Source organism: Phyllopteryx taeniolatus, chromosome 11, assembly GCF_024500385.1.
Source record: "Phyllopteryx taeniolatus isolate TA_2022b chromosome 11, UOR_Ptae_1.2, whole genome shotgun sequence".
NCBI lineage: Eukaryota > Metazoa > Chordata > Actinopteri > Syngnathiformes > Syngnathidae > Phyllopteryx > Phyllopteryx taeniolatus.
Window position 1 is genome coordinate 12,274,415 of NC_084512.1, and position 23,803 is coordinate 12,298,217.

Sequence of the window (23,803 nt, forward strand, 5' to 3'; positions counted from 1 at the left end):
CGTATTCCTGTGTGAATTAGTCAAATACGGTGATATTCTCCTGTTTTTGTCCTGTCTTTTTTTACACGCCTGGCCTTGTGCACTTTTCGTCTATGTACATACAGTCCTCCCATCCAGACTTCTGACCAGTGTTGGGAAGATTACTTTGGAAACATAGTTGTTTACTGTTCAAAGTTACCGTACTGAAAAATATAATACTGTAGTTGTTATTACAATTACTTCTGCAAAGTAATATGTTACATTTGATTACATTTTCACAACTTTTCTTAATTTTGAATGAATGCTCGACAGCTACTACCCATTTTCATATTTTAAGACCTGATAGTGTTAAAATTATGGCTGGATATGTTAGTGCGTTATCTCGTTAACTTGTAAATTTATTAACGCCCAGAATAATTTTATTGCGCGTTAATTTAGTATTTTTTCTTTTATTATGGTAAGTCAGTTGCTTCCGGCTGCGGCGGTCTCTGGAAGTGGAAAAGCAGAAGTAGTGGCGGATAAACAAACTGTCATGATACAATGGTATCAGTTTTAACTGGACCCAGAAGCAAGCGGAGGCTGAAGAAGTTTGTGGAGAATGGTTTAAAGGAAAGGAATTTGGAGTTGGACCTTTGAGGCATAATCAAGTGGCGTGGTTGAAGAGCCCAGCAAGGGGAGCACATGGGTGAATGTGAATACTCTGGCAAAGGAGTACTGGATCGGGCAGGTGATGGTGCTGATTACTGGGAATGGGGGAGGGGCGCAACCCAAGCTCCAATAAAGGAACTACAGGGCAGTGCTCATGACAAACATGGAGATGGGTATGCAACTTTGACATGGTCCTTTTGTCGGCCTGAGAAACGTTCTTAGAATCGACGGCGGGTATGACATTCCCTAAAGATGCACTATCACAAGAATGCATGAGTTGTATGAAAAAGAGAGGACTGCAAAAGAGACATCTTTACAACGTGCTCTCACTACTGCGGATGACTGCATTCACATGCACTGGCTGTAATGAAAACACAAGAGAGACATTATGCTGAAACGCGCAAGGGACACTATTCAACTTCCCCATGAATGTGTCACATAAAGTCACCACACTCTAGCACAGACAATGCAAGAACATACAGTAAGTAATAGCCGCTGCGAGATATTGCCTTTTGGACGTCACAGTCCACAGCGTTCTGTCACAGTATTACTGCATATAACGGTGCGTTTGAAAGTCCCGGCCAAGTGCACAAAAGTTTGGGCGCTTTAAACACAGTCCAGCACGTGTTGCAGAATTAGAGCAACATCTCGAACATGGACAAAAGAAGGAGTCGCTTATGCAACACATTCCTACCAGATGGAATTTAACCCTGCGCATGTTTAAAAAAAAAAAAACAAAAAAAAAACTGCAGAGTTTGGAAACGCTACTGGAGCCTTGCAGATATGTTTTACATTATATTTCTCACTATCCTGTGTGAGCACTAGTGCATGTAAGTGAACAAAAGTGTACACTGTACAGTATTTATGTGTATGCAGTGTGAATATGTAAACTTTGTGTGTGTGTGTACATGGTTCCTACATTTTAAGGTGAAATCTAGGCCTTACTGCATAAGGGTCATTTTAAAATATTTCCAGCACCTTATCATTGAAAAAATGTACAATTCTTATTAACAGGAATCCACTTTTACATTTAAATTTGACGTGGGGAGAATGTTGAATCAGGTACAAATCTTGTTTCGTTTGTTTTTGTTTTTTAATGCAAAAGTTATGGGCAGGATGAACACCTAATGTCAATCCTGTTCCACTGTGTAGGTTTTATTTTGGAAATGGTATTTTATTGTGTGAAGTCCCACACATGACAGTACAGTATTTTGAAAGTTGTACATTAGTGTATACTGTACATGGAAGTTGTTTGTGGGTTTTGCATACAACATTGTGAGTTTTTGAATTTTCTATGAGTCTGTATTTTTTTTAAATCACCTAAGAAAACTCAGAATTAATGGTGGAGAAATTGTTGTGTGCGTGGTGTCCTTTTGCCCATTTCGAGTACACCACATACGCGAAGAGCAGAAGGCAACACATGGCACCTTGTTACTTATCATGTGTGGAGTCACGCACGTTTTAAAGATCAGTTCATGTTTAAAATTGGCAAAATTGGCTTTATTTCTGTATTTCTTTTTGTGTAGCTATTTTGTTTAAAGTTCTCACAACAGCTTGCTTAAAGGTGCATGTTTGTGATTTCCCCGGGAGTTGAGTAATAATTAGGATATACACAACCATACTCATCCAATTCATTAGTGGAGTAATGTATTCTCTTGCCGTGTCTCGCTTCTTACAAATTTAACAATTGAAAGGTGATATTTTATTTGCTAAACACAACTTCTGGATGGCACAGAAGATAAATGAGTAGCAATGATCATCTGTTAAGTTTTGATAAAATATCAACTTTTTTTAAAAACTAATTTTACGGGGGAAGGAAGAGCAGTAAACCTTGCTGAACACACAACATTGGAATCAAGCAACTAAAAATGAAGGTCCTCCAAAACGATGAACAAATGACTGCTGAGACTCTTCTGCTGAAACACTTACCCAAGAGTTTTCAGGTAGACCTGCAAACATTTTAACATTGTCATGAAACATTTTAATCTTTCAATGAAATCAGAAATTGTTTTGTTTGTAAACCAGTGCTGCTCCTTTACCTTCTTTGTAGGTCTATGGATACTTATATGCTTATAACAGAAACAAACCAAGTAGCATACAGCTTGTTGTTGATACATGGCCTGATTTTAAGGTCATCATTTGTCACCCTGACCCACAAGGGAGTTTGTATGCCATTCAAATTTTGGTAGCTTTTTTTTATTCAGTCCTTCTTAACATTTTTTTTCATTTCACAGAACAAAGAAAAATAGGGCAAAATATGAAATAAAATAAAATAGTGCAAAATATGCCCGAATGCAAGCAAGTGCTTCTCTTGCGCACAGCCGTCTTCAGGTTAACCTACAGATTTTCGGCCACACAGAAAAGGAAGAAATTGCAATACTATGTAAAGAGAGTTGTAATGTTACAAACATAATATAATGTACCTGTATTGAGGAATTAGGACAGCAACACTCATTGAGTTTGTTTAATCATCTACCAGAAGTGTTTGTAAGAAATGTTTAATTAAGATGTTAATATAGAAGAAGACTTAGACTGTTGCATTTAGGTTGTCATGGGAAATTTGACAAGACACAAGTCACTTCTTTTTCATTACAATTGCCACTTTATACTTGAAGAATTGTTACTTTTATCCTTGTAATTTCACTTTTTTTTCTCGGTGTGGGCATAATACTCCTTCATATGAATCTGTGTAGAAAAGCAGTAAAACAAAATATCAAAACAAAAGGGTCGGCTATACAATATTTTTACTTTACGCCCTGCATGTGTGCACCATTTTAATGTTTACAGTCGGTGCATTCACTCTTTAAAGTTTTTTTCTTTTTACAGTGAGCTTAAATCAAAGATTTCCTCTCAATCTTTCCCACGCTCACCTGGTGAATCAAACCTGGAAGTTTGGATGGGTTGAAACAGGCTTCAAGTAAGTTGTAAGACAGATCAGCCACTTCCTTTCATACTGCATCACTGATGGTCAGGGTCAGCCTTTATCATGGCTGCTTTTACATGACGACCTGGCAATGGGCATGTTATATACTCTGTCTGAGCACAAACAGAAAGGTTATGCCACAGTCCTGCTCTACACCATGGCCCAGAGACTCCTCGCTGAGGGCTACCCGGTGTTCTGGTACGTAGAAGAAGACAACATGGTCCCATATAAGCTGGTTAAAAGCCTTGGCTTTATTGAGGATCCCTCTTACAGAGAGACATGGGTTCCATTCAACACCTGATTTGGAGTAGCAGCTTACAGGTTATCAGATAAACAAAACTTATAACACATCTGAGTAAATCATTTGCCTTGCATAATAACAGTGCTTTGTAATAATTGGATTAATTGGTGAGTAGAAGTTGCTATTTGTTTTTTCAAGTCACAGCTACAGTGCTTTGGTGGGCCGGCAGATGGCGCCGCTGGCCTCTGAGCTGATGGCCCGATGGCTGACGTCTGATTGGCCGAGGAGCAGAGGGCTGATTGGCTGAACACAACTGGAAGCATCAACAACGAGAAGATGGCGGCGCGCAAAGAGGAGGAAAACAGTTAAATGTTTCCACTTTGTCACACCATGCGCACTCAAAGTAAGACTTTTGACAAATCTTAATGTGATGAAAGTGAGAATTCTGCTTCAAAGATTACGACTGCACGCTGACGTTATTACTATATAATTACAACGATATATTATACTCTTTCGTGTATCTGCTTCAATAATATACGTAACATCATGGACAATAATAGTAACTAGTACTACTGTCTCCTCATTATGTACTTAACGTGATAGTTATAAACAATAGGACCTATCGGTACTGATAATCCAACTAATGTTACATATAAGTATTATAGTTAATAAATCTATGTTTATATTGTGCCAGTATAGTTTTCGGGAGCTGGCCCTGGTGGAATATTTGTTGTGCCTAAAATTGCTTAATTAAAAAGACTATCTATGTATTAAATGTGTTTTGTATTACTGTATGTAATTAATTAATTGGTTAATTGATGTAATACAATGTTAATAAAATCAACAAGTATATAAATATTGTTTCTGTTCTGTTGTAAATATTGTTGGTTAACTAACTATATAAAATTGATTATACACAAAAATGCAAAAGCATTATTTAACTTATTCCATTATACTTCATCTACAAATGGTCTAATCCATTTATTCTTTTTAAAAATTAAATCAGCACAAAAGTTTACACAGCTCAAGTTTAAATTATATTTAATAATTTTAATAAAATGATGATTTATTAGCTATTTTTATTATCTGTTGCTGAAGCTTTGACTTTCTTGTGTTGCCACAGTGATGCCTCCCAGTGAAGTGAACTCATCCTCTTCCTGTTGTTGTTGCAGACAGGTCGTAAGGGAGATGTCAGGTCGTGGGCGTGGCCGGCGGGGCGCACCGTCCTGTACGGCGGTCGTCAACAGAAGCGAAACTCTCCCGCCGTCTGTCCAGCTGCCCAGCCCGCTGTTTCCTGTGAGCGAGCGGCCGTCCCGTAAAGTCTCGGGAGCCAGCGCTCCAGTTGACCTTTCACCTTTTTCTGTGCGGCGCAGGCGATGGAGCACAATCCCCTCCCCCTGGTATGCAGCGAGGAGGCCGAGTACCTTTTGGCGCTCAAGCAGGAGTTCCGAGGCGCCATGAAGACGAGACCGGGTTTCATCCAGCCGCACACTGCTCAAAGGTCAAACGCAGGTCAGCGACCATGCACTTCAACATCCCATATCCAGATAAATGTAAGAACAACTTCTTATTTTGATCTTATATTCAGATGTGGAAAGATATTCGGACAAATATCACAACAGCAGTGAGCAGATGGACGCTCTGACCGACTGGATCCCAGGTATATCCTTTACGGATTCCAACGTCTCTTCATATGCGGCACACATTGTTTTTCCTGTTAATTTGTTTGCATTCCGGATCTAAAAATGTTCCAACGAGCAATAGAGGATGCAATGGACAAGTCACATTCTTTGACTTTTTTTTTTTCATTTCAACTGTTTCAGCTTTTGTGTTCAAATCAGGTTGATAAAGTTCAACACAAATTAAAAACTGAGGAAAAAGAAATGAGTACACTAATTGTATGTGCTATTCATCAAAAGAATTGGAACATCTTTGAAGTTGAGTGTGATTCTTTAATTCTTGATTCAAATTAAAGGATTCAAGTTAGCAAGCTCATGTTCTGAACAAACGATTTCACCGTTCACAAATTAGCACAACAAAAAACGTAGAAATGACATGGATGATAATGACGATGATGATGATGTAGAACACTGAAGCAGTGATTTCTTTTCCAACAGTCTAGCTTATGTGTGTGCGTGTACGTGCGTGTGCGGCCGCGTCCGTACCTTCATGTTTCTCGGCTTGTTTATTGAACTCCTCCAATGTGGGTGGCCTTAAAAATCTTTTTTTTTCTTTGTTCACCTGAAAACGCAGGTGTGAGTTTACATTCCACAGCTCAGCGCTGCCCTCTTCAGCCAGATCCACACATTTCTCAGATTTGTCTTCACAATTATCCATCCATCCATTCACAACACCACTTATCCTGGTTAGGGTCGCGGGGTGCTGGAGCCTATCCCAGCTGATTTCGGGCGAAAGGCGGACTACACCCTGAACTGGTCGCCAGTCAGTCGCAGGGTACATATAGACACGGACAACCATTTGCACTTACATTCACACTGTCACTGATGGGAACTGAACCCACGCTGCCCGCACCAAAGTCAGGCGAGTGTACCATTACCTTCACAATTATAATTTTTAATATTATTGTTGTTTTGTTTTCTTGTCCAGACTGGAAGCGATTCCCAAAAGAAATACGACTGTGTGTCAGAAGAACTCTAAAAAAAGGTCAGACGTGCACAAACATGAACACTTATTGTGAGTCGATGGAGAATGTTCTAAGTAAACTAAGATAATCTTTTATCATTGACTGGCCTGGATGTTTCTATTGGTCAACTGGAATCGAAGTATGTTTTTCAACGGGTAAGGGTGGAAGAGGGTCTCGCCCAGCGTCTGTGAAATAGAACCCGGGTCCTCAGAACTGTGAGGCTGACGCTCTAACCAGTCGTCCACCGTGCCACCCGGATTCATCTACTCCCGGATTATTTTTTTCAATTATTTTTTTTCGTTTTCCTTTTTTAGGGGAGCCAACGCCAATAATGCTTATTGGTGGTTTATCCACGCTTATTCAAGAATCTTGGGTGTTCAGTATATATAAAAAAAAAGTTAGTCATATATATATATATATATATATATATATATATATATATATATATATATATATATATATATTATATATATCTATATATAGATACCGACCAGGTGGGCGAGAAAACATGAATTTTTTTTTAGATTTTTTTTTTACTAGAGCTACCAACGAGTTGTTTGTAAGTCGAGTCAATTCTAGAGAACGAAAACCAAATGCCAAATCAGAATTTTTTTATTCTGACCAGCGCTGCAATCCTTCTGTTTACTTCCGCCGCCATTTTGAGGGGGGGGATTTAATAGATTTAATAGAGCGAAAGGGAGAAAGTGGATAAGCAGCAGTTTGGTGGCCTTGCTATGGTGAGGAATCGTCGTGAAAGTAAGTCATTTTAAGCTAAAATAAAAAAAAAAAAAAAAAATAAATTCATCAGTCATAAGTGAAAATGTTCCAGCATACTCCTACCAGTTCAATAGATAGTTTTCAAATAATCAAACTGAACTTTTCATCTGTTGGACTATATTTTGGTAATAGTATAAAGAATAACAAATCGAATTGATTCGTTATTTGCTCGTTTACGTCATCCCGAATAGCGAGTGCGGATATACACCCTGACTTTAGCTGTTGTTGTTGTTTTTTTTTAATGTAATTATAATGGACATCAATTATGCGTGGATTTTCGCTATTTGCGGTCTCTCCTTATTCCCCTCTTCACAAAAAGCTTGGTTTCTTCGCTTCTGTTTTTAGTGCAACCAACCCATATTCTACTCCTCATTAGCTTTTTTTTCTCGTGAAAGAAGAAAGTCTCCTCTTTTCTTTCAGTTGTGTATGAGTTAATGATCCCAGAGGTGAAATTCAGGTGTTACAGCAGTACACCACAGATTAAAAAAAAAAAAAGTAAAATCCATTGTAAATGTTGTATTAATGTTGGTCTCAGGTGCGTCCACGATGGTGGTGGGGTCAAAGAGAGGTCAGGCTGATGAGCAGAAAAAAACAGTGAAAGAGAAAAAGGAAGTACTCCTCAAACTGGAGGTGAGACTTGAACTTGCGCACATCACCAAACACCTTCACTTCCGCCGTTAACTAAATATTAAATGGGTGTGGTTGTCATGGAGACGCTGGCGGGTGAGGAGCAGCGGAGCTCCGAGGACGAAGACGAGGAGCAGGCGAAAAAGAAGGACGAGGAGCAGCAGGAGGTGGACGAGGAGTACGACGAGGAAGAGCTGGAGGAGGTGAGCGCACGCACGAACGTAAGAACACCAACAGCTTTTATTTTGAAAGGTCACCGTGCGTTTGTTGCAGGAGACCGATTACATCATGTCCTACTTCGACAACGGCGAAGACTTTGGCGCAGAAAGCGACGACAACATGGACGAAGCCGTTTACTGAAACCTTTGGGACCTTTCCATGGCGGCCCACAGGCGACCACCATTTTAAAAAAAGGTTTTATTCCTTGTCAAGCGTTCATGTAAAATGTTCACTGATAGTAAAGTGTCTAACACGAAACAGTTTTTTTTTTTACTGTGTTACCTTGACTTACAACAAAATGACAGTACTTGCATTGAGCTGCTGTAGGCCACAACTCATGCACACACGCTAACACACAGACGAACCGGCTGACTGAACTCCAACTCCTGATGTTACTCACTAGACCACGCCCCTTAAAGTCAGACATACACTCCAGTAGATGTGACTGGAACAGATTGATGGCATTTCCATTCATTTAAGTGGGGAAAATGTATTTACAGCGGACCCAGGGATGCCCAAGGTGCCCCTTTAATTTTTATTTAATTTTTTTACGTGTGAGTGAGTATGTGTAAGCCTGTCTAGGGCTTTTCGTCAATAAAATGTAATGTAACTGTGCTGAAAAAAACATATTATTTATTAAGAGATAATTTGAAAAGCGAGTGTGGCATGCCTGCGTGAGCTGCTCATCCACGAGTGAGATTCATTTTTGTGAGACATAAAAGTAGCTCAAGTTCCACCAGAATCAGAGGCGCCGTAAGGCCGCCGAATGCAGTTGTAACCTTGTTGTAGCTATAGTCCCCCACCGAGATCTCCGCGGAAGAAGGCGTCTATTATCCTAGCCCAAAAAGCTGCACGGATATACATGGCAGCGCCACAGCCGAACCCGGAAAGGAGCCATTGCTAATGTGGACGGGGAACGCGGGAGAATGAATGAGTAAAAGTTTATCCAAAACAGCGTGAAAGATGACAAGAGCCAAAATAGACAAGGTAGCCAGCAGGCTCACCAGAAAGGCAGCAGCTTGGTCCTCCCATAAAATGCATTTGCACTGATGGAAAGCCATTTTTCATAATGACAAAGAGAATAGGCGGCACGGTGGATGACTGGTTAGAGCGTCTGCCTCACAGTTCTGAGGACCAGGGTTCAATCCCCGGCCCCGCCTGTGTGGAGTTTGCATGTTCTCCCCGTGCCTGCGTGGGTTTTCTCTGGGCACTCCGGTTTCCTCCCACATCCCAAAAACATGCATGGTAGGTTAATTGTCTCTAAATTGCCCGTAGGTGTGAATGTGAGTGTGAATGGTTGTTTATTTATATGTGCCCTGCAATTGGCTGGCAACCTGTTCAGGGTGTACCCCGCCTCCTGCCCAATGATAGCTGGGATAGGGTACAGCGCGACCCTAGTGAGGAGAAGCGGCTCAGAAAATGGATGGATGGATGGATGGACAAGAGAATAGTAACAAAGCCCCCCATCTCCCTTCACATTTGCTATCATTGAAAAACCTGAATGTCCTCTGTAGATAGCAAAAGGAGTTCATTCAGTCGTGTACTTTGGCTGGGAGATATTCAAGTTTACAACTATTTTATACAGAGGACAAATTTGAATGACTGGTAGTGTGGCGGTTCAAATCAATGGACATTGTGCTGCTCCTTTTGGTGTGTGTCCGCCTTGGCCACCTGGAGCCAGTATTATAGAAACATGGATAGACTATATGGAGATGGTCACAACTCACTGAGATCCAGTAATATTAGTTGCTTTTCACAGAGGATAAAGAATAGATGCCAGTGAGTATTATATTGTCTGTCTACATGTGTTGCTTCAAATATTTGTTGCTTAAAATGTGATAATACTCCCACATTTATGCTATTTATTACCCTTTCTATGGCGTTTTGTATTGTTTGCTAGCATTAAGTTAAATGGGCTTTCCTAAGGCAAAGCTATATTGTTTGAAATTCACAAAGTATCATCGTCTTTATTTTATGTTTAGTTTTAGACTAAACCTGAACTGGAAGGGGAAATAAACAGCTTAAAGCCACTTTTTGGAACGATTGTTCGCCATTTGCCAAAGTGAAGCAAGTTGAGTTGAGTTCACTGCCTCACTACAGTGCTCGTATCTCAAGTTTTTGCTCGCGTTAGGGTCAAAGCAAAAAATCGTCCGAATAACAGCTCCTATCTTGAAGAACTTGTATCTACTCAGTTGTATCTCAAGGCAATGCTATATACGCATTTTGATATAGTGGACTATACAGTTGAGTCATCCGTCCCAAAAAATTTGAAGAGGTTCTCCATGACGTACTCGCAGCGATTCATGGTGTTCTCGGGCAGGTTGCAAGCAGTGAATAGGATGATGGCATTCATGCCACCCCCATAGTAACCTGGTGACCAATCAAAGTGACTTTGACATGCAGGCCGCGTTCGGAGCACACCATGCAACTGACCTCCATGCGAGAGGATGTGGAGGTAAGTTTCCAGGATGCTCATGGCCACGTCGTGTTCTTGCCCTCCAATGCCGCCCACTCACATCCACCCAGTCCACATTTGCCAGGCCCGTCCCGCTCGGACCCACCCCACACACGCCGCTTCTTGAGTCTGGCAAGTCGTCTGTCCCAAAGGTGACACCTAAGAAGATTTATTTAAAGGGACCTCACAGAGCACTCCAGGACACTGTACAATCCATCCATTTATTTTTGTCCTTGTTATGGTCGCAGGTGAGCTGGAGCCTATCCCAGCTGATTTTGGCCGAAAGAATCGGTACACCCTGGACTGGTCGCCAACCAATCATAGCTGGAGAGGTGGAGCTGGGTGCCATTTCTGTTGGAGTGCAAGTGGAAGTTGTGTTTTTGCTAATGAGAATGTAACACAATGTGTGATGAAGAGGCGGGGGGCCCCGGGACGACGCCCTGTGGCACAACTGTGGTGTCTGTAGACAGGGAGGAGATTAAAGATCGAAGTTGAATGAACCAACTATGGCTAGTGACCTAACGGTGAGCACGTCTCCCACTCACTTCTGAGGCTTGGGTTGGAATCTTGGCTCTGGCCTTTGTGTGAGTAGGTAGCATGTTGTCCCTTTGCTCAAGTAGCTTTTTCCTCACACGTTCTGAAAACACGTCAGCTTCATTATAGACTCTAAATCAAGTGTCTTCATTGTTCTTCTGAAGGCTGCATACAGAAAAGTGTCAGAATCCAAGTGACACTTTGACATTCTTCACCTTCCATTTATTCACAGTAATGTGCGTCCAAGCAATTACTTGTTAGGTTATGTTACGGTCTGTTAATTCTATTGAGCTTGGTGTTAGAGCAGTCGATTTTGCCGGCTTTTGCTGTGGCCGTGTAGTATTCGAGAATAGATTAAGAATGTCACTGATGGTGTAGTGGTACACTCGCCCGACTTTGGTGCGGGTAGTGTGGGTTCAGTTCCCACTCAGTGACGGTGTGAGTGCGAATGGTTGTCCGTGTCTATATGTGCCCTGCGACTGACTGGCGACCAGTTCAGGGTGTAGTCTGCCTTTTGCCCGAAGTCAGCTGGGATAGGCTCCAGCGCCCTCCGACCCTAACCAGGATAAGCGGTGTTGAGAATGGATGGATTGATTAAGGACAGCTCCACATTCAAAACCAAAACAAGAACAATTTGGACTAAGATGACCCCAACAACCCTAATGAGGACAAGCGCAACGGAAAGCAAATTTGGCAATTTTTTGCATGACCTTCGCACTCCAGGTCAGCCTCCCTCACTGCCCGAGGCCGTGTCCACAGCTTCCATACTGATATCCAGCGGCAGCATGGACGACAGCGCGGGAGCCGACAAACTGTCGCCGCCATCCACTCAGGGTCACGCTTACAGCGGTAGCCACCAACCGCTTCTTGGGCACAACACCTGGACACGCAAAATAAGTTTGAACCACAATGACTTCCTAAAACTTGAAGAAGAAGACAAAAAAAATCACCTCTTGGCAGGCAGGCAGGCGGCCACCTCGGGGACAATCACACAATCCTCGGGTAGAGGGCTGCGCAGTACACACACAAAAACACACTAAGTTGTGTAGCTAACACTGTTGCGATGTGCAAATGATAACTATACGAATGTGTGAAACATCTACTACATGAAAGACTGTAGTACAGTATGCGTAGCATATGAATTGTCTAGCTATGTAGTAAATTATTTGCGTAGTGTAGTACATTAACTGTTTAGAGAAGTACATTCATTATATAGTAATTGTGTTGTGTAGTTGTGTTTTGTATTACTTTCATTCATTCCTTTTCCGAGCCGCCATGAATTCTGAGCTAATGTTCAGCCATCAGTTCGTGACCTCAAGCTGTAGCACACTTGGGTTCTGCAGCAGGAGAACGATCCAAAACACACCAGCAAGTCAACTTCTGAATGGCTTAAAAAAACAAAATGAAGGTTTTGGAGTGCCCTAGTCAAAGTCTGAACTTGATTCCGATTGAAATGCAGTGGCGTGACTTGTATAAGGCCGTCGTTCATGCTCGAAAACCCTCCATTTTTGGTGAATTCAAACAATTCTGCAAGGAAGAGTGGACCAAAATATCTCCACAGAGATGTGGAAGACTAATTGCCAGTAACAGAAAATGCTTGAATTCAGTTGTTGCTGCTGAGGATGGTTCAATCAGTTATTAGGTTTAGGGGCCATTAAGTTTTCATACAGGATCAGGCACTTTGAAAAGTTTTTTTCCTTAGTAAATTAAATCATTTAAAAACAGCATTTTAGGTTCACTTGAGTTATATTTGTCTGATCTTAAACATTAAAGTGGGGAAACTATGCAAAAATATAATAATTTGAGAAGGAGGCCAATACTTTTGCAGGGCGCTGTATGTGCATTTTTCATGTTTTATTATCCATAGAATAATAAATTATAAACACAGCTTCTGGATGGAGAGAAGATAAATGAGTAGCAATGATCAACAGTTAATTATTGACAAAGTCTCGACTTTTGAACTCATTTAAGGGGGGAAGAGCAGTGAAGCTTGCGGAACACACAACATATCAAGGAACTGAAAATGAAGGTCCTCCAAAAAGATGAACAAATGACTGCTGAGACTGTTCTGCTGAGATACTTACCCAAGAGTTTTCAGGTAGACCTGCAAACATTTTAGCATTGTCATGAACCCTTTTAATCTTTCATTAAAGTAACTAATTTTTTGTTTGTAAACCGGTGCTGCTTCTTTACTGTCTTTGTAGGTCTATGGATACTTGTATGCTTATAACAGAAACAAACCAAGTAGCATACAGGTTATTGTTGATACATGGCCTGATTTTAAGGTCATCATTTGTCGCCCTGACCCACAAGTGAGTTTGTATCCCATACAAATTTTGGTAGTTTTTTGTTCTTCGGTACATCTTTTTCATTTCACAGAAGAAACACACCTCGGACTGGACAAAAGTGGTAACGTTCTACTGCCTGGATGAGAAGATTTTGAGGAAAATTTTATTAGAAGAGGATACAATAGACTGGAGCACTTATTTTACAATTGGAGGTAATTTCACAGAATTTTTAGAGGATAACAGGGTGCACATACTGTACCTCTTTGAAACTGGCACCCAACATTTCTATCAAAAATTGTCATTAAATAGACAGTAGTAGTACAATATCAACCATTACACACATACAGTATTGTGTTGTGGTGTAAATAAAAGTGCATAAATCTAAAGGTAAATAAATTTCATAGTATTTTGGGAGGAACGGTGTACGACTGGCCTGCCTCACAGTTCTAAGGACCTGGGTTCAAATCCAGCCTCCCCTGTGTGGAGTTTGCATGTTCTCCTTGTGCCTGCGTGGATTTTCTCCCACATACCAAAACATGCATGGTAGGTTAATTGAAGACTCTAAATTGTCCGTAAATGTTAATGTGAGTGCGACTGATTGTTTGTTTATATGTCCCCTGCGATTGGTTGACGACCAGTTCATGGTGTACCCCGCCTTTCGCCCAGAGTTAGCTGAGATAGGCTCCAGCACCCCCACGACCCTAGTGAGGATAAGCGGTATGGAAAATGGATGGATAGTATTTTGCCATAGAGATGGAATGAAAATTATTATTTGCAATTTCATTGCAGGCTATGACAATTCTCATACCGCCATGCTCAAAGAGGTTTCATCGCAGAGACAACTGAGCTACAAACATCGGGCATGTGCGCATCTCCTGTATTTGCCAGATAGTAGCCATCTGGTCAAACCAGCATTTGACAGGTTGGCAATTTATATTCTAAGATTACAAAATATGTCAGTCTCATAATTTATCATAGCCCTCAATCTTAACTATACAAACATAAGTAAGCAATCACTACTCCTTAAAATGGACACAGGAAATGAACACACACCTGTCAAATTACCCAAATTAAACTACAATTTCACATTAATGATAATAATAACAGTAATAATAATTATTATAATAATAGTGTCCTCTAACCTGTACAACCAAACAATTTAGAGAAAAAATATATACAAATATATATAATATAAAAATAATAAATTACACATATACAAGTAACTCCCTATTTCTAAGTACTTGTAATTTATTTCTGAACTATAATTCTTACAAGAAATGAACATGAGAAGAAAGTGTACTGCATGGAGTTTAATTTAAAATTCGATTATGGGCGCCAGCATTAGCCACCAGTTTCTCAAGCCGCCTGGGAACCGCATTAACTGATTTCACAAGGAACTCTCGTATTTGCCCTTCAAGTTCTTCCAAAGTGGTTGGTTTGGTAGAATAGACTTGCTCCTTTAACCAACCCCACAGAAAAAAGTCGCAGTGTGTTAAGTCAGGACTTCTGACTGGCCACTCATACACAAACAAATTGAGAAAAATATTACAACATACGAATAAATTATAAGTATTTTAAAATAGGGAGTTACTTTTCAATCTCCTTGTGTATATATATATATATACAAAGAAATCTACAATAAGATGGTTTAGGGCCCATTAGGGTACCCCTAAATCTAATACTTTCAAAGTCCCTTTTGATTTGATTTTACAGTAGGCTACTGTCTTTTTACTGTAGTTAGGAGTCTGACAAAATGTCACGACTTGTTTTGACAATATTAGCCATTTCTACCTTGAAAAAAGTGCAAACTATGGAAGAGCATCTCTTGAGCACAGCCCTCTTCAGGTTAACCCCCAGATTTTCAGCCATACTGATGAATAAAAAAATAACAATATTGTTATAAGCAAAGCGTTGGTGTCGGGTGGAAACCTCCCTTCTCAAAACTATCACTTTTCAGGATACCAAAACGGCTTGTTTGTAGAGCCATTAACATTGCATTGTCAAAGAGAGCAAGCCATTTTCAACACTTTGTATTGGTCAATAATTTGTAAAAATAACATACCCACGGGACTTACCAATAGTATCAATTTGTGAAAAAATATCGATTGACCAAATTTGGACAAAGGAGGCTTCGGCCCAATGCCAGTACCCACGTTGAGGAGTTGCGTTTGTTTGATAATCGCATAAGTATTTTTAAGAAATGTTTAATGATAATAGGCCTACTGGGTTAATATGAGAGGTCTGACAGTTGTGCGCAAGTTGGAATATTCACATTCATTCATTAAAATGGCCACTTAATCCTCAAAATATTGGGACTATTTTCCTTGTAAAAAAAAAAATGTTCCCTCCCTTTTCCCAGCGTGGGCATAAAACCCCTTTGTATGAGGCCCTGTATGGTGAAAACAAAATACTATAACAAAACTCTGCGATTATTACTTTCAGACCTGCATGTATGTATAAGTTATACATTATTTACATTCCCTTTTTTTTCCTACAGTGATCTTAAATCTAGGATTACATCTCTCGATCTTTCCCACGCTCACCTGGTGAATCAAACCTGGAAGTTTGGAGGGGATGAAATAGGCTACAAGAGAATTGTCAGACAGATCAGCTACTTCCCTTCATACTGTATCATTGATGGTCAGGGTCAGCCTGTATCATGGCTGCTTTTATATGAATACCTGGCAATGGGCATGTTGTATACTCTGCCTGAGCACAGACAAAAACATTATGCTACAGTCCTGGTCTACACCATGGCCCAGAGACTCCTCGCTGAGGGCTACCCAGTGTTCTGCTACATAGAGGAAGACAACTTGGTCTCAAACAAGCTTGTTAAAAGCTTGGGCCTTATTGAGGATCCCTCTTACAGAGAGATATGGGTTGCGATCAACACCTGATTTGAAGAAGCAACCGACACGCTGTATCAGATAAAACTTCTAAGTGAATCACTTGCCTTGTACAAAACAAACCTGCGGCTTTTATATTGTCCACATCTGTTAGACTGCTTTGTGAGGTGGCATGAGCGAAATCAACTGTTCAACAACTTGGTTTGAAATGGATGATATTCCTGATACATTTATCTTACTTTACCTGATTACATTTACATGACGGCTTGTTACAATTGACACTTTCACTGTTTAGCCATAGGCAATGTAGAGAAATGCAAAGTAACAACTTCGCTCTTGAAATGAAAATATTGCTATTGCATTTATAATTGTTTCTGTAGACCAATGTTAAAAGGCTTTACTGTCTTATATATTAAATAATTCTTCATCCAGTCTCTTGTGACTCACTGAATGTGAATGACAACATATAAAGACATTATTATGTATAATTTCTCGTTATGGTAGCTTTTATTGTCAATCCGCAATGTGTGGAATATAGAGGTTGATACCACAAAAAAAAAAAAAAAAAAAAAATCAGACCAATAAGAATAAATTCCTACCTTAACCACCAAAATCTTCTCCAATCATACATACTCTTTGTTTTTGAAGCAGAAAGTTGTTTTGACTTTTTTACTTTTGACTACCGATGGATCATAAATGTTGCAATCACAGCATGTATGACCTCACTCATGTTTACTACAAGCTATGTTTAATGTAAACAAGCAACTGTAGCGTCCGTTGCCGAATAACACACGTACAGAAAGAATGGCTCCATTCTCCAGTCCCATCGAGATCCGCCTGACTCTAAAGCTCTGTGTCTCTCTCATCTCCACATCTCTGGGCTCAATGTTGTCGACACTCCTTGCTTAGCTCCCAGCCATTCATCGTTCCAGTCGTAGGCCACCATTGCAGGCAGTCCAACAGTGCAGAGATTCCAGCAGTTGTTGCAAAAATGCTGCTAATCAAGGCGCAAATCAACAAGTAGTGACAGTTGAACAGGGTCGACATTCCCCTCATCAAAACCGGTGCTGCTGCAAGTATGCTGCCGAAGCAGCACAAACATCAAGCGCCGACATTCTCATGTAATGAATGTCACGGCTAAAACGCTTTGGTAGAAAGTTGTTTTTTGACAGATGTTAGTTTATTTTAAGGTTCTATTTGGATTCTCTGCTACATAATCAGTAAGGGGACTCAGACTAATCACTTTGCAGTGAGTGTCATCACATGGATATTCAAACGTGAAATGTATGCTATGTAACCATTTTTGCATTTGGTCCCCATTTCTTTTGACAGGCTTAACCACAGTGGCAGCTAAAAAAAAGAAAAAATCTCACTAATTCATATACCAATTTAAAAAAATGTCAGCTCATCTGTAAATGAAGAAACAGCTGTACACAATCCCATTGATTTAGAGATTTTTTCACCTATAGAGATACCACAAATCACAGAACTGTTAACATTTCTTTATTTGGAAATGTGCAACGGAATCTAATTACAGTTTTTTTTTTAGTCTGTTGTTGGTCTCGGCTGGGCAATTATTCAGCATAGTTAAACCTCAAGCCTTTTTTTATTTTAAAAAAAATATAGCAACAATAAATATCTATTTATTAACAACATAATTGTTACCACACAGTGAGAAGTGGTTAGCACATCTGTCTCACAGTTTTAAATGATCTGGGTTCGAATTTAGGCTCCGGTCTGTGTGGCATTCTCCCCGTGCTTGTGTGGGTTTTCTCCAGATACTCTGGCATCCTCCCACATTCCAAAAACATGTATGGTTCACTGTATCGCCAAAAGTATTTTCTCACCTGCCTTGACTCACATATGAATTGAAGCGACATCCCATTCTTAATCCATAGGTTTTAATATGACATATTTAATATGACTGTAACATCTTAAAACTCTTGTGGGAAGGCTTTCATCAAGGGTTAGGAGTGAGTTTATGAGAATTTATGACCATTTTTACCAGGAGCATATTTGTGAGGTTACACACTGATGTTGGCCAAGAAGGCTTGGCTCTTGGTTTACGCTCTAATTCATCCAAAAGTGTTCTATAGTGTTGAGGTCAGGATTGTGCAGGCCAGTCAAGTTGATCCACATCAAATTCTCTCATATGTGTCTTTATCAACCTTGATTTGTGCACTGATGCATAGTCATGTTGGAACAGGAAAGGGCCATCCCTAACTACAAAGTTGGAAATGTCCAAAATGTTAGCTCCTGAGCTCCAGTGAAAGGACCTCTGATTGCTTCAACATACAGTGCATCCGGAAAGTATTCACAGTGCTTCACTTTTTTCACATTTTCTTATGTTACAGCCCCATTCCAAATTGGAATTAATTCATTTGTCAACTCTACACACATCACCCCATAATGACGTTAAAAAAGTTTTTTTTTTTTTTTTTTTTAATGTTTGTAAATTTATTAAAAATAAAACAAACTAAGAAATCACAAGTATTCACAGACTCTGCCACAGAGCTCAAAATTGAGCTCAAGTGCATCATGTTTCCACTGATCATCACTGAGAGGTTCCTAAAGCTTAATTGGAGTCCACCTGTGGTAAATTCAGTGGACTGGACATGACTTGGAAAGGCACACACCTGTCTATATAAGGTCCCACAGGTGACAGTGCATGTCAGAGCACAAACCAAGCATGAAGTCAAAGGAATTGTCTGTAGACCTCTGAGACAGGATTGTCTCGAGGCACAAATCTGGGAAAGGGTACAGAAAAATTTCTGCCGCTTTGAAAGTTCCAATGAGCACAGTGGCCTCCATCATCCGTAAATGGAAGAAGTTCCGAACCACCAGGACTCTTCCTAGAGCTGGCCGCCCCTCTAAACTGAGCAATTGGGAGAAGCACCTTAGTCAGGGAGGTGACCAAGAACCCGATGTTCACTCTGTCAGAGCTCCAGCGGTCCTCTGTGGAGAGAGGAGAAGCTTCCAGAAGGACGACCATAGAGTGGCCAGACGAAAGCCACGCCTTAGTAAAAGGCACATAGAAGCCCGCCAAAAGGCACCTGAAGGACTCTCAGACCATGAAAAAGAAGGGTTTCTGGTCTGATGAGACAAAGAAAGCCTTCCCACAAGAGTTCAGTTATAACTGCAAAGGGTGGACTGATGTCATATTAAACCCTATGGATTAAGAATGGGATATCACTTAAATTCATATTTGAGTCAAGGCAGGTGAGCAAATACTTTTGGCAATATAGTGTAGGTGGGCTGAAGACTGCCCTTATGTGTGAATTGCATTGTGGGATGTGGCTGCCATTTAGGCAGAAAACAAAGATACCTGAAGCACAGAGCCAGTGATGTTTATGCGGCCCGAGAAAAAGCACACATTTTCTGAGCCTTCTGTGGCCATGCCAAGACTGATGTTGGTACACCAAAAATAGTATAAAACCTGAGGTAATTTTCTTGTAAAAAATTGTTCATCAACCGAATTGGTTGGGAAAACTGGGTCGTTCGTAAATTGAGGTTCCACTATAGATTGATTTTTAGTGTAGAAAATATAGGTTGTATTAACTAAAATGGTCATCATGATTGCTGGTGATGATTTTCCCCAACTTTGTCACATCTTGGAAGGATCAAGGAAATTTGTACTTGTGCTGTTCACCTTTCACTGGATCTGAAATGAAAAGGAAAAATCTAGGTATAATGTTTAGTAATATTGCCATTTCTTCTGCCTAATTGAACTGTTTCTGAAGCCCATTACAATCATCAGTTCGCAACCATTTCTGTGCCTTTTCACACCCCTTGAAAACTTTTGTTTTTTGCACCCCTTAAAGTAGTAATGCTGTATTTCGTTTAAAGAAGACAAATCTGTCGGAAAATGAGAAAAAAAATGTATAATTAAACGATTTTTCCCACATACACTGAATTGTTATCCTACACTGAATTTATCTGTGCACAGTGAATCAAATTAGACATGAGTTTAAATGACAACTTGCTATCGCCTCTGTTCTTGGAACTCTTCCAAGCGAATCAGCCACTTTTCCCAATACTCCAACATCAGCTCATGATTCAGTTGGTGTGCGTGAGCAGGTGAGCCATCTTTGTAAGCAACAACAATGAGGCCGTTCTCCACCTGCAAAAAGAAAGAGTGGGGGATGAGCTTTGGTCTCCATGTGATTATATACAGTCACTCATATTAATAATTAATACCTGGTATTTGTATCTGTCATCACCGTTCAAAGCTCCAGCGTAGGCCGCCACCTGAATTGGGTTGTCGTACGTGTTGCTCAGGAACGGTTTACGTTTTTCTGAAGTCTTCCAGTCAATAATACACAGAACACCTCTGAAGACAAGAAGACTTGAGTCAAGTGAACATGAACACAAATCTAGAGTGATACAGTACATGGGGTCCCCCATTTCGAGGTTACGAACGCCACGCAATTAGCTACTTTGTGCGGCATCATAAGAATGTCTTTACGTGGCACGAGGCATGCTCAGTTACAGCCATGCTTTCTGTTTTTCATTTGGTTGTTTTATTTTCATGGAGTTTTTCATAAGAATATTTACAGTAATTAGGAATTTACGATTGCATTAGCGTAGGTTAGTGATAAGACTATGGTAGTGTTTCCCAACCTTTATGGAGCCAATGCACCCATTTTACATCGGGAAAATCTCACATCACAACATCCCCCCAAAATATCAAAAAAATACTAATACTGAAATAATAATTATTTGGTCTCAATTCACTCACAACTTGACTTTGTGTGAAATGTGGGCTAGTTTAACTGAACACAGCTGATATACTGGCAGGAAGCCAAGACTTACTTTGTTGTGTGAATGGCATCAAGTGGCTACACAGGTTTTATTGTACTTTCTGCCAGAGGTGGTCAACTTGAGTGACATGACTTGAGTCAGACTCAATTTGCCAATTTTAGGACATGACTTGTTTTTTTGCCGTTATGATCAGTACAAAAAAAACCATTCTACTATCACTCCAAGATATGTTGTGAATGAGCAAGATTGTAGGACCTCAGACTTTCTTAAACCACAGAATGGGGACTCTTACTTCACCCATAGTTTAACATATAGTGAAACATTCTCCAAACAAGAGGCAAAACATTCTTGCTTCAAGTTATTTGTCACTCCCTGCTGTAATTTACTGTAAAAAAAAATTCACATCGCTATATACATAGCAGGGGTACAAAAAAAAAAAACACCCCCCCCCCCCCCCCCCCCCCAATATCGTTCAGCACTACTTTGTATCCCTTTCTCAGTGAACACAATATTTTGACTTTGGTGTGTACCCATTTTTGGTCCATTTTTGTGTGAGAATTAAAAGCCCACATTTTTCGCAGTATTTTGTAGTATATTATGTTGTACATGATTGATACTGAAGAAGAGACAAGGTTTTCTAACAAATAGGTTTGCATGTTGCTTTAATGTTGAGCACTATACTTGCCTGTAGCGGGCCACACAGTCCACGATGCCCAAATAATTGAGAGTGTCATGCCGCACACTGCTCTCGATAGCTCTTGCAGCGCTTACATCTTCCAGAATGTAAGCGATGCTCTTCATGTATCCCAGCACATCGGGTGCATGCTGATCGTCTTCCCTTGTTGCAAATGACATCAGAACTTCCTCCAGGGCTGAATGGAAAAGTTTCCCTTGCCTAAACAAATCTGATTAAGATGTAAATGTAATTAAATGAAGCGTATTAACCTGTGACATGCTACAAGACCTACTTTTGGTGTAGTCTTTGAAACCTTCCTCCCCCAGTTCTGCAACCATCTTCCTCTTCCATCTCTCCAGAAAGAAGAGCTGCTCTGGTGAAAGTGTCGCCTGAAGAATCCTGGTCACACTCGGTATGGAGGACCGATCTCGGTCCCGGTTTAATACAATCCGGACTGGAGGTACTGACTCAAGATCCTCTGTTTCTGGAGTGTCCTCGCAATGTGAGAAGGGATACATGACTTTAGGGAGCCTCGTCGCTTGTCTCGACGTAGTCTGAACTTTGACAACTGGTCCAAACATGTGCTCATCCTCAGCTTGAATGGTCTCGGGCGTTTGAGAACTGACCCGAGAAGACATGACAGACTTTACAAGAGACGAGTAGCGCTCACTGTCCACTGAGTTGTACGGACTCGCCCCCCTGCGGGAGCTGGAGCGATGACAGGCTATGCAAAAGCCGAAAGTGAGGGAGGTGTACTGAAGCATCCGAAAACCTCCGGCGAATGGCGCACGTTTAAATATGAACATTTTTTTTCATGCAAGAGTATCAGAAGACAGCTTGATTTTTGCTTACTACGCGTAAAGGTTTTAAATAAAGACTTAATACTTGCTTTTCAGTAGTAAAACTAGCCCGACATGTTGCTTTGTGACACGACTTCCTTATAGCCAATGCAACTTTCTTCTTCTTCAAACGTTTGTTTGGGAAGCAACGTTTTTGCGAATTTCTGCCACCGTCTGGTAGCGGAGTGCATGGAGCACTGGAGGCTGCTGGCACAACTGGCATAGCTGGGGATTGAAGTCCTGGGTGTCACCAAAAAAACTGCAATAGTTTTGAAGCCGAAACTACATTACCCACAATGCTCAACAAAATATTAAACTACGTCTGTGCGAGCCGAGTGATCGAAATAGGACGGATGGTGTCTGGTTACAGTTTTACAGTAATGATAATGGCTGAAAAAAGACTTTAATTCCCATATCCACATCCAGACATAGTTACAATTGAGGTGACTATGTGGTCGATTTTGGAAGTACCCAGTCAATAATCCCTTTTGTGCGAAGAAAAAAAAAAACTAATTGACAACACGTCAAACCGCTAGCTACTCACTCACGCTCACGCTGCTGCTCTTCACTCGACTTCGGTCCAGTTATGACAGCCAGTTTACACGAAAGCGACAACGAAAAGGTAATGCCAAACAAGCATATATAGCCTTAACATTCTTTTAAACGTTATGGCGATGTCATTACGGGCGCTAAAATAAGTTAGAAGATCAACGATGGGTGTTTAGCTAGGTTTCTGCCGCTAACTCTTTTTGGATCCTTTTAAGTTTTAACATTAGCAACTGGCTTGGAGCTGATTATTTACAAAGCGGTTTAACGTGACTCTAACGTTCAAGTGCAGCTAAAAAATGATGGCGTCGTTACGTTTAGTGATGTACACTATCTAAACGTGCAAAGGCCAGTCGACTATCTTAAATAACACAATCTTGGTGTGTTTTCATAGTTATACGATGCCAATTCTTCATTCAGTCCACTTGCAATCACACCTAAACGTGTTTGTCACGTGCTCAGACTATGGCCTGGCTTTTATAGAATCACTTTTAAGGAACGCTGACACATGCAATTTTAATGTTGGAAGGTGTCCTTGATTGTCAGTTTGCTGTCACTCTGCACTTCAGTTTTGGCTCAGTTGTTTTTATCTTAATACTCTTGTTTTGTTGATGATTTTTATCTGTTCTGCTTTTATTTTTTGTAAGGTGACCTTGAGTGACTTGAAAGGTGCCTCCAAATAAAATGTATCATCATCACCATCATTATTCGTTCATCCATCCATTTTCTGAACCGCTTATCCTCACGACCGTGGTCCTGACAGTATATTCTACTGCCAGCCAGAGAATAAGAATTGTAAT

At 40.5% G+C, this 23,803-nt stretch overlaps 5 protein-coding genes across 8 annotated transcripts in view; 4 read left to right on the forward strand and 1 right to left on the reverse strand.

Annotated features, from left to right (window-relative positions):
- The first annotated feature begins 117 nt into the window (after window positions 1–117).
- On the forward strand, window positions 118–3,919 carry LOC133485913 (glycine N-acyltransferase-like). The gene is given in 4 exon segments (XM_061790302.1): window positions 118–2,570; window positions 2,678–2,872; window positions 2,949–2,958; window positions 3,454–3,919. Coding segments are annotated over 4 exon segments (678 nt in total). The 5' UTR covers window positions 118–2,495; the 3' UTR covers window positions 3,852–3,919.
- A 123-nt stretch (window positions 3,920–4,042) lies between these two features.
- Window positions 4,043–8,316, forward strand: polr3glb (RNA polymerase III subunit GL b). Of its 2 annotated transcripts, XM_061789464.1 has the most exons (8): window positions 4,044–4,194; window positions 4,964–5,087; window positions 5,165–5,303; window positions 5,380–5,451; window positions 6,399–6,455; window positions 7,748–7,842; window positions 7,926–8,042; window positions 8,113–8,316. In XM_061789464.1, exons 2-8 carry the CDS (start codon window positions 4,980–4,982, stop codon window positions 8,197–8,199), a joined length of 675 nt encoding a protein of 224 aa, XP_061645448.1. In that variant the 5' UTR covers window positions 4,044–4,194; window positions 4,964–4,979; the 3' UTR covers window positions 8,200–8,316. The 2 variants fall into 2 exon arrangements, with proteins under 2 accessions (XP_061645449.1, XP_061645448.1); XM_061789465.1 differs by lacking the exon at window positions 6,399–6,455 and having other exon boundaries at window positions 4,043–4,194.
- A 3,055-nt stretch (window positions 8,317–11,371) lies between these two features.
- LOC133485563 (glycine N-acyltransferase-like protein 3) lies at window positions 11,372–16,613 on the forward strand. Its single transcript, XM_061789463.1, has 5 exons — window positions 11,372–13,145; window positions 13,252–13,359; window positions 13,427–13,547; window positions 14,125–14,257; window positions 15,833–16,613. The coding sequence occupies exons 1-5, from the start codon at window positions 13,071–13,073 to the stop codon at window positions 16,230–16,232; spliced, it is 837 nt and encodes a 278-aa protein (XP_061645447.1). The 5' UTR covers window positions 11,372–13,070; the 3' UTR covers window positions 16,233–16,613.
- Window positions 16,614–17,667: 1,054 nt separating this feature from the next.
- On the reverse strand, window positions 17,668–22,671 carry mgme1 (mitochondrial genome maintenance exonuclease 1). 3 transcript variants are annotated; one of them, XM_061790163.1, is made up of 5 exons: window positions 21,911–22,671; window positions 21,628–21,847; window positions 20,379–20,511; window positions 20,165–20,301; window positions 17,668–19,842 (listed from the first exon to the last, which is right to left on the reverse strand). In XM_061790163.1, coding segments are annotated over exons 1-5 (1,005 nt in total). In that variant the 5' UTR covers window positions 22,425–22,671; the 3' UTR covers window positions 17,668–19,841. The 3 variants fall into 3 exon arrangements, with proteins under 3 accessions (XP_061646147.1, XP_061646148.1, XP_061646146.1); XM_061790164.1 differs by having other exon boundaries at window positions 20,161–20,301; XM_061790162.1 differs by having other exon boundaries at window positions 17,668–20,301.
- Window positions 22,672–22,787: 116 nt separating this feature from the next.
- Window positions 22,788–23,803, forward strand: part of snx5 (sorting nexin 5) — a 12,454-nt gene continuing 11,438 nt past the window's right edge. The window contains exon 1 of the mRNA XM_061790161.1: window positions 22,788–23,079. Within this exon, the coding sequence (XP_061646145.1) occupies window positions 23,044–23,079 (36 nt within the window). The 5' untranslated portion in view covers window positions 22,788–23,043. The remainder of the gene's footprint in view (window positions 23,080–23,803) is intronic.

Excerpts from the sequence above, each read along its gene's own strand:
- LOC133485563 (XM_061789463.1), top strand. The coding sequence starts at position 13,071 with ATGAAGGTCCTCCAAAAAGATGAACAAATGACTGCTGAGACTGTTCTG. Across the intron at positions 13,548-14,124 it reads CACTTATTTTACAATTGGAG|GCTATGACAATTCTCATACC; the intron begins GTAATTTCACAG and ends ATTTCATTGCAG. Across the intron at positions 14,258-15,832 it reads GTCAAACCAGCATTTGACAG|TGATCTTAAATCTAGGATTA; the intron begins GTTGGCAATTTA and ends TTTTTCCTACAG.
- mgme1 (XM_061790163.1), bottom strand. The coding sequence starts at position 22,424 with ATGTTCATATTTAAACGTGCGCCATTCGCCGGAGGTTTTCGGATGCTT. Across the intron at positions 20,512-21,627 it reads GACTGTGTGGCCCGCTACAG|AGGTGTTCTGTGTATTATTG; the intron begins GCAAGTATAGTG and ends TCTTGTCTTCAG. Across the intron at positions 20,302-20,378 it reads ATGACAGATACAAATACCAG|GTGGAGAACGGCCTCATTGT; the intron begins GTATTAATTATT and ends TTCTTTTTGCAG.
- polr3glb (XM_061789464.1), top strand. The coding sequence starts at position 4,980 with ATGTCAGGTCGTGGGCGTGGCCGGCGGGGCGCACCGTCCTGTACGGCG. Across the intron at positions 5,088-5,164 it reads TGCCCAGCCCGCTGTTTCCT|GCGATGGAGCACAATCCCCT; the intron begins GTGAGCGAGCGG and ends TGTGCGGCGCAG. Across the intron at positions 5,452-6,398 it reads TCTGACCGACTGGATCCCAG|ACTGGAAGCGATTCCCAAAA; the intron begins GTATATCCTTTA and ends TTTCTTGTCCAG.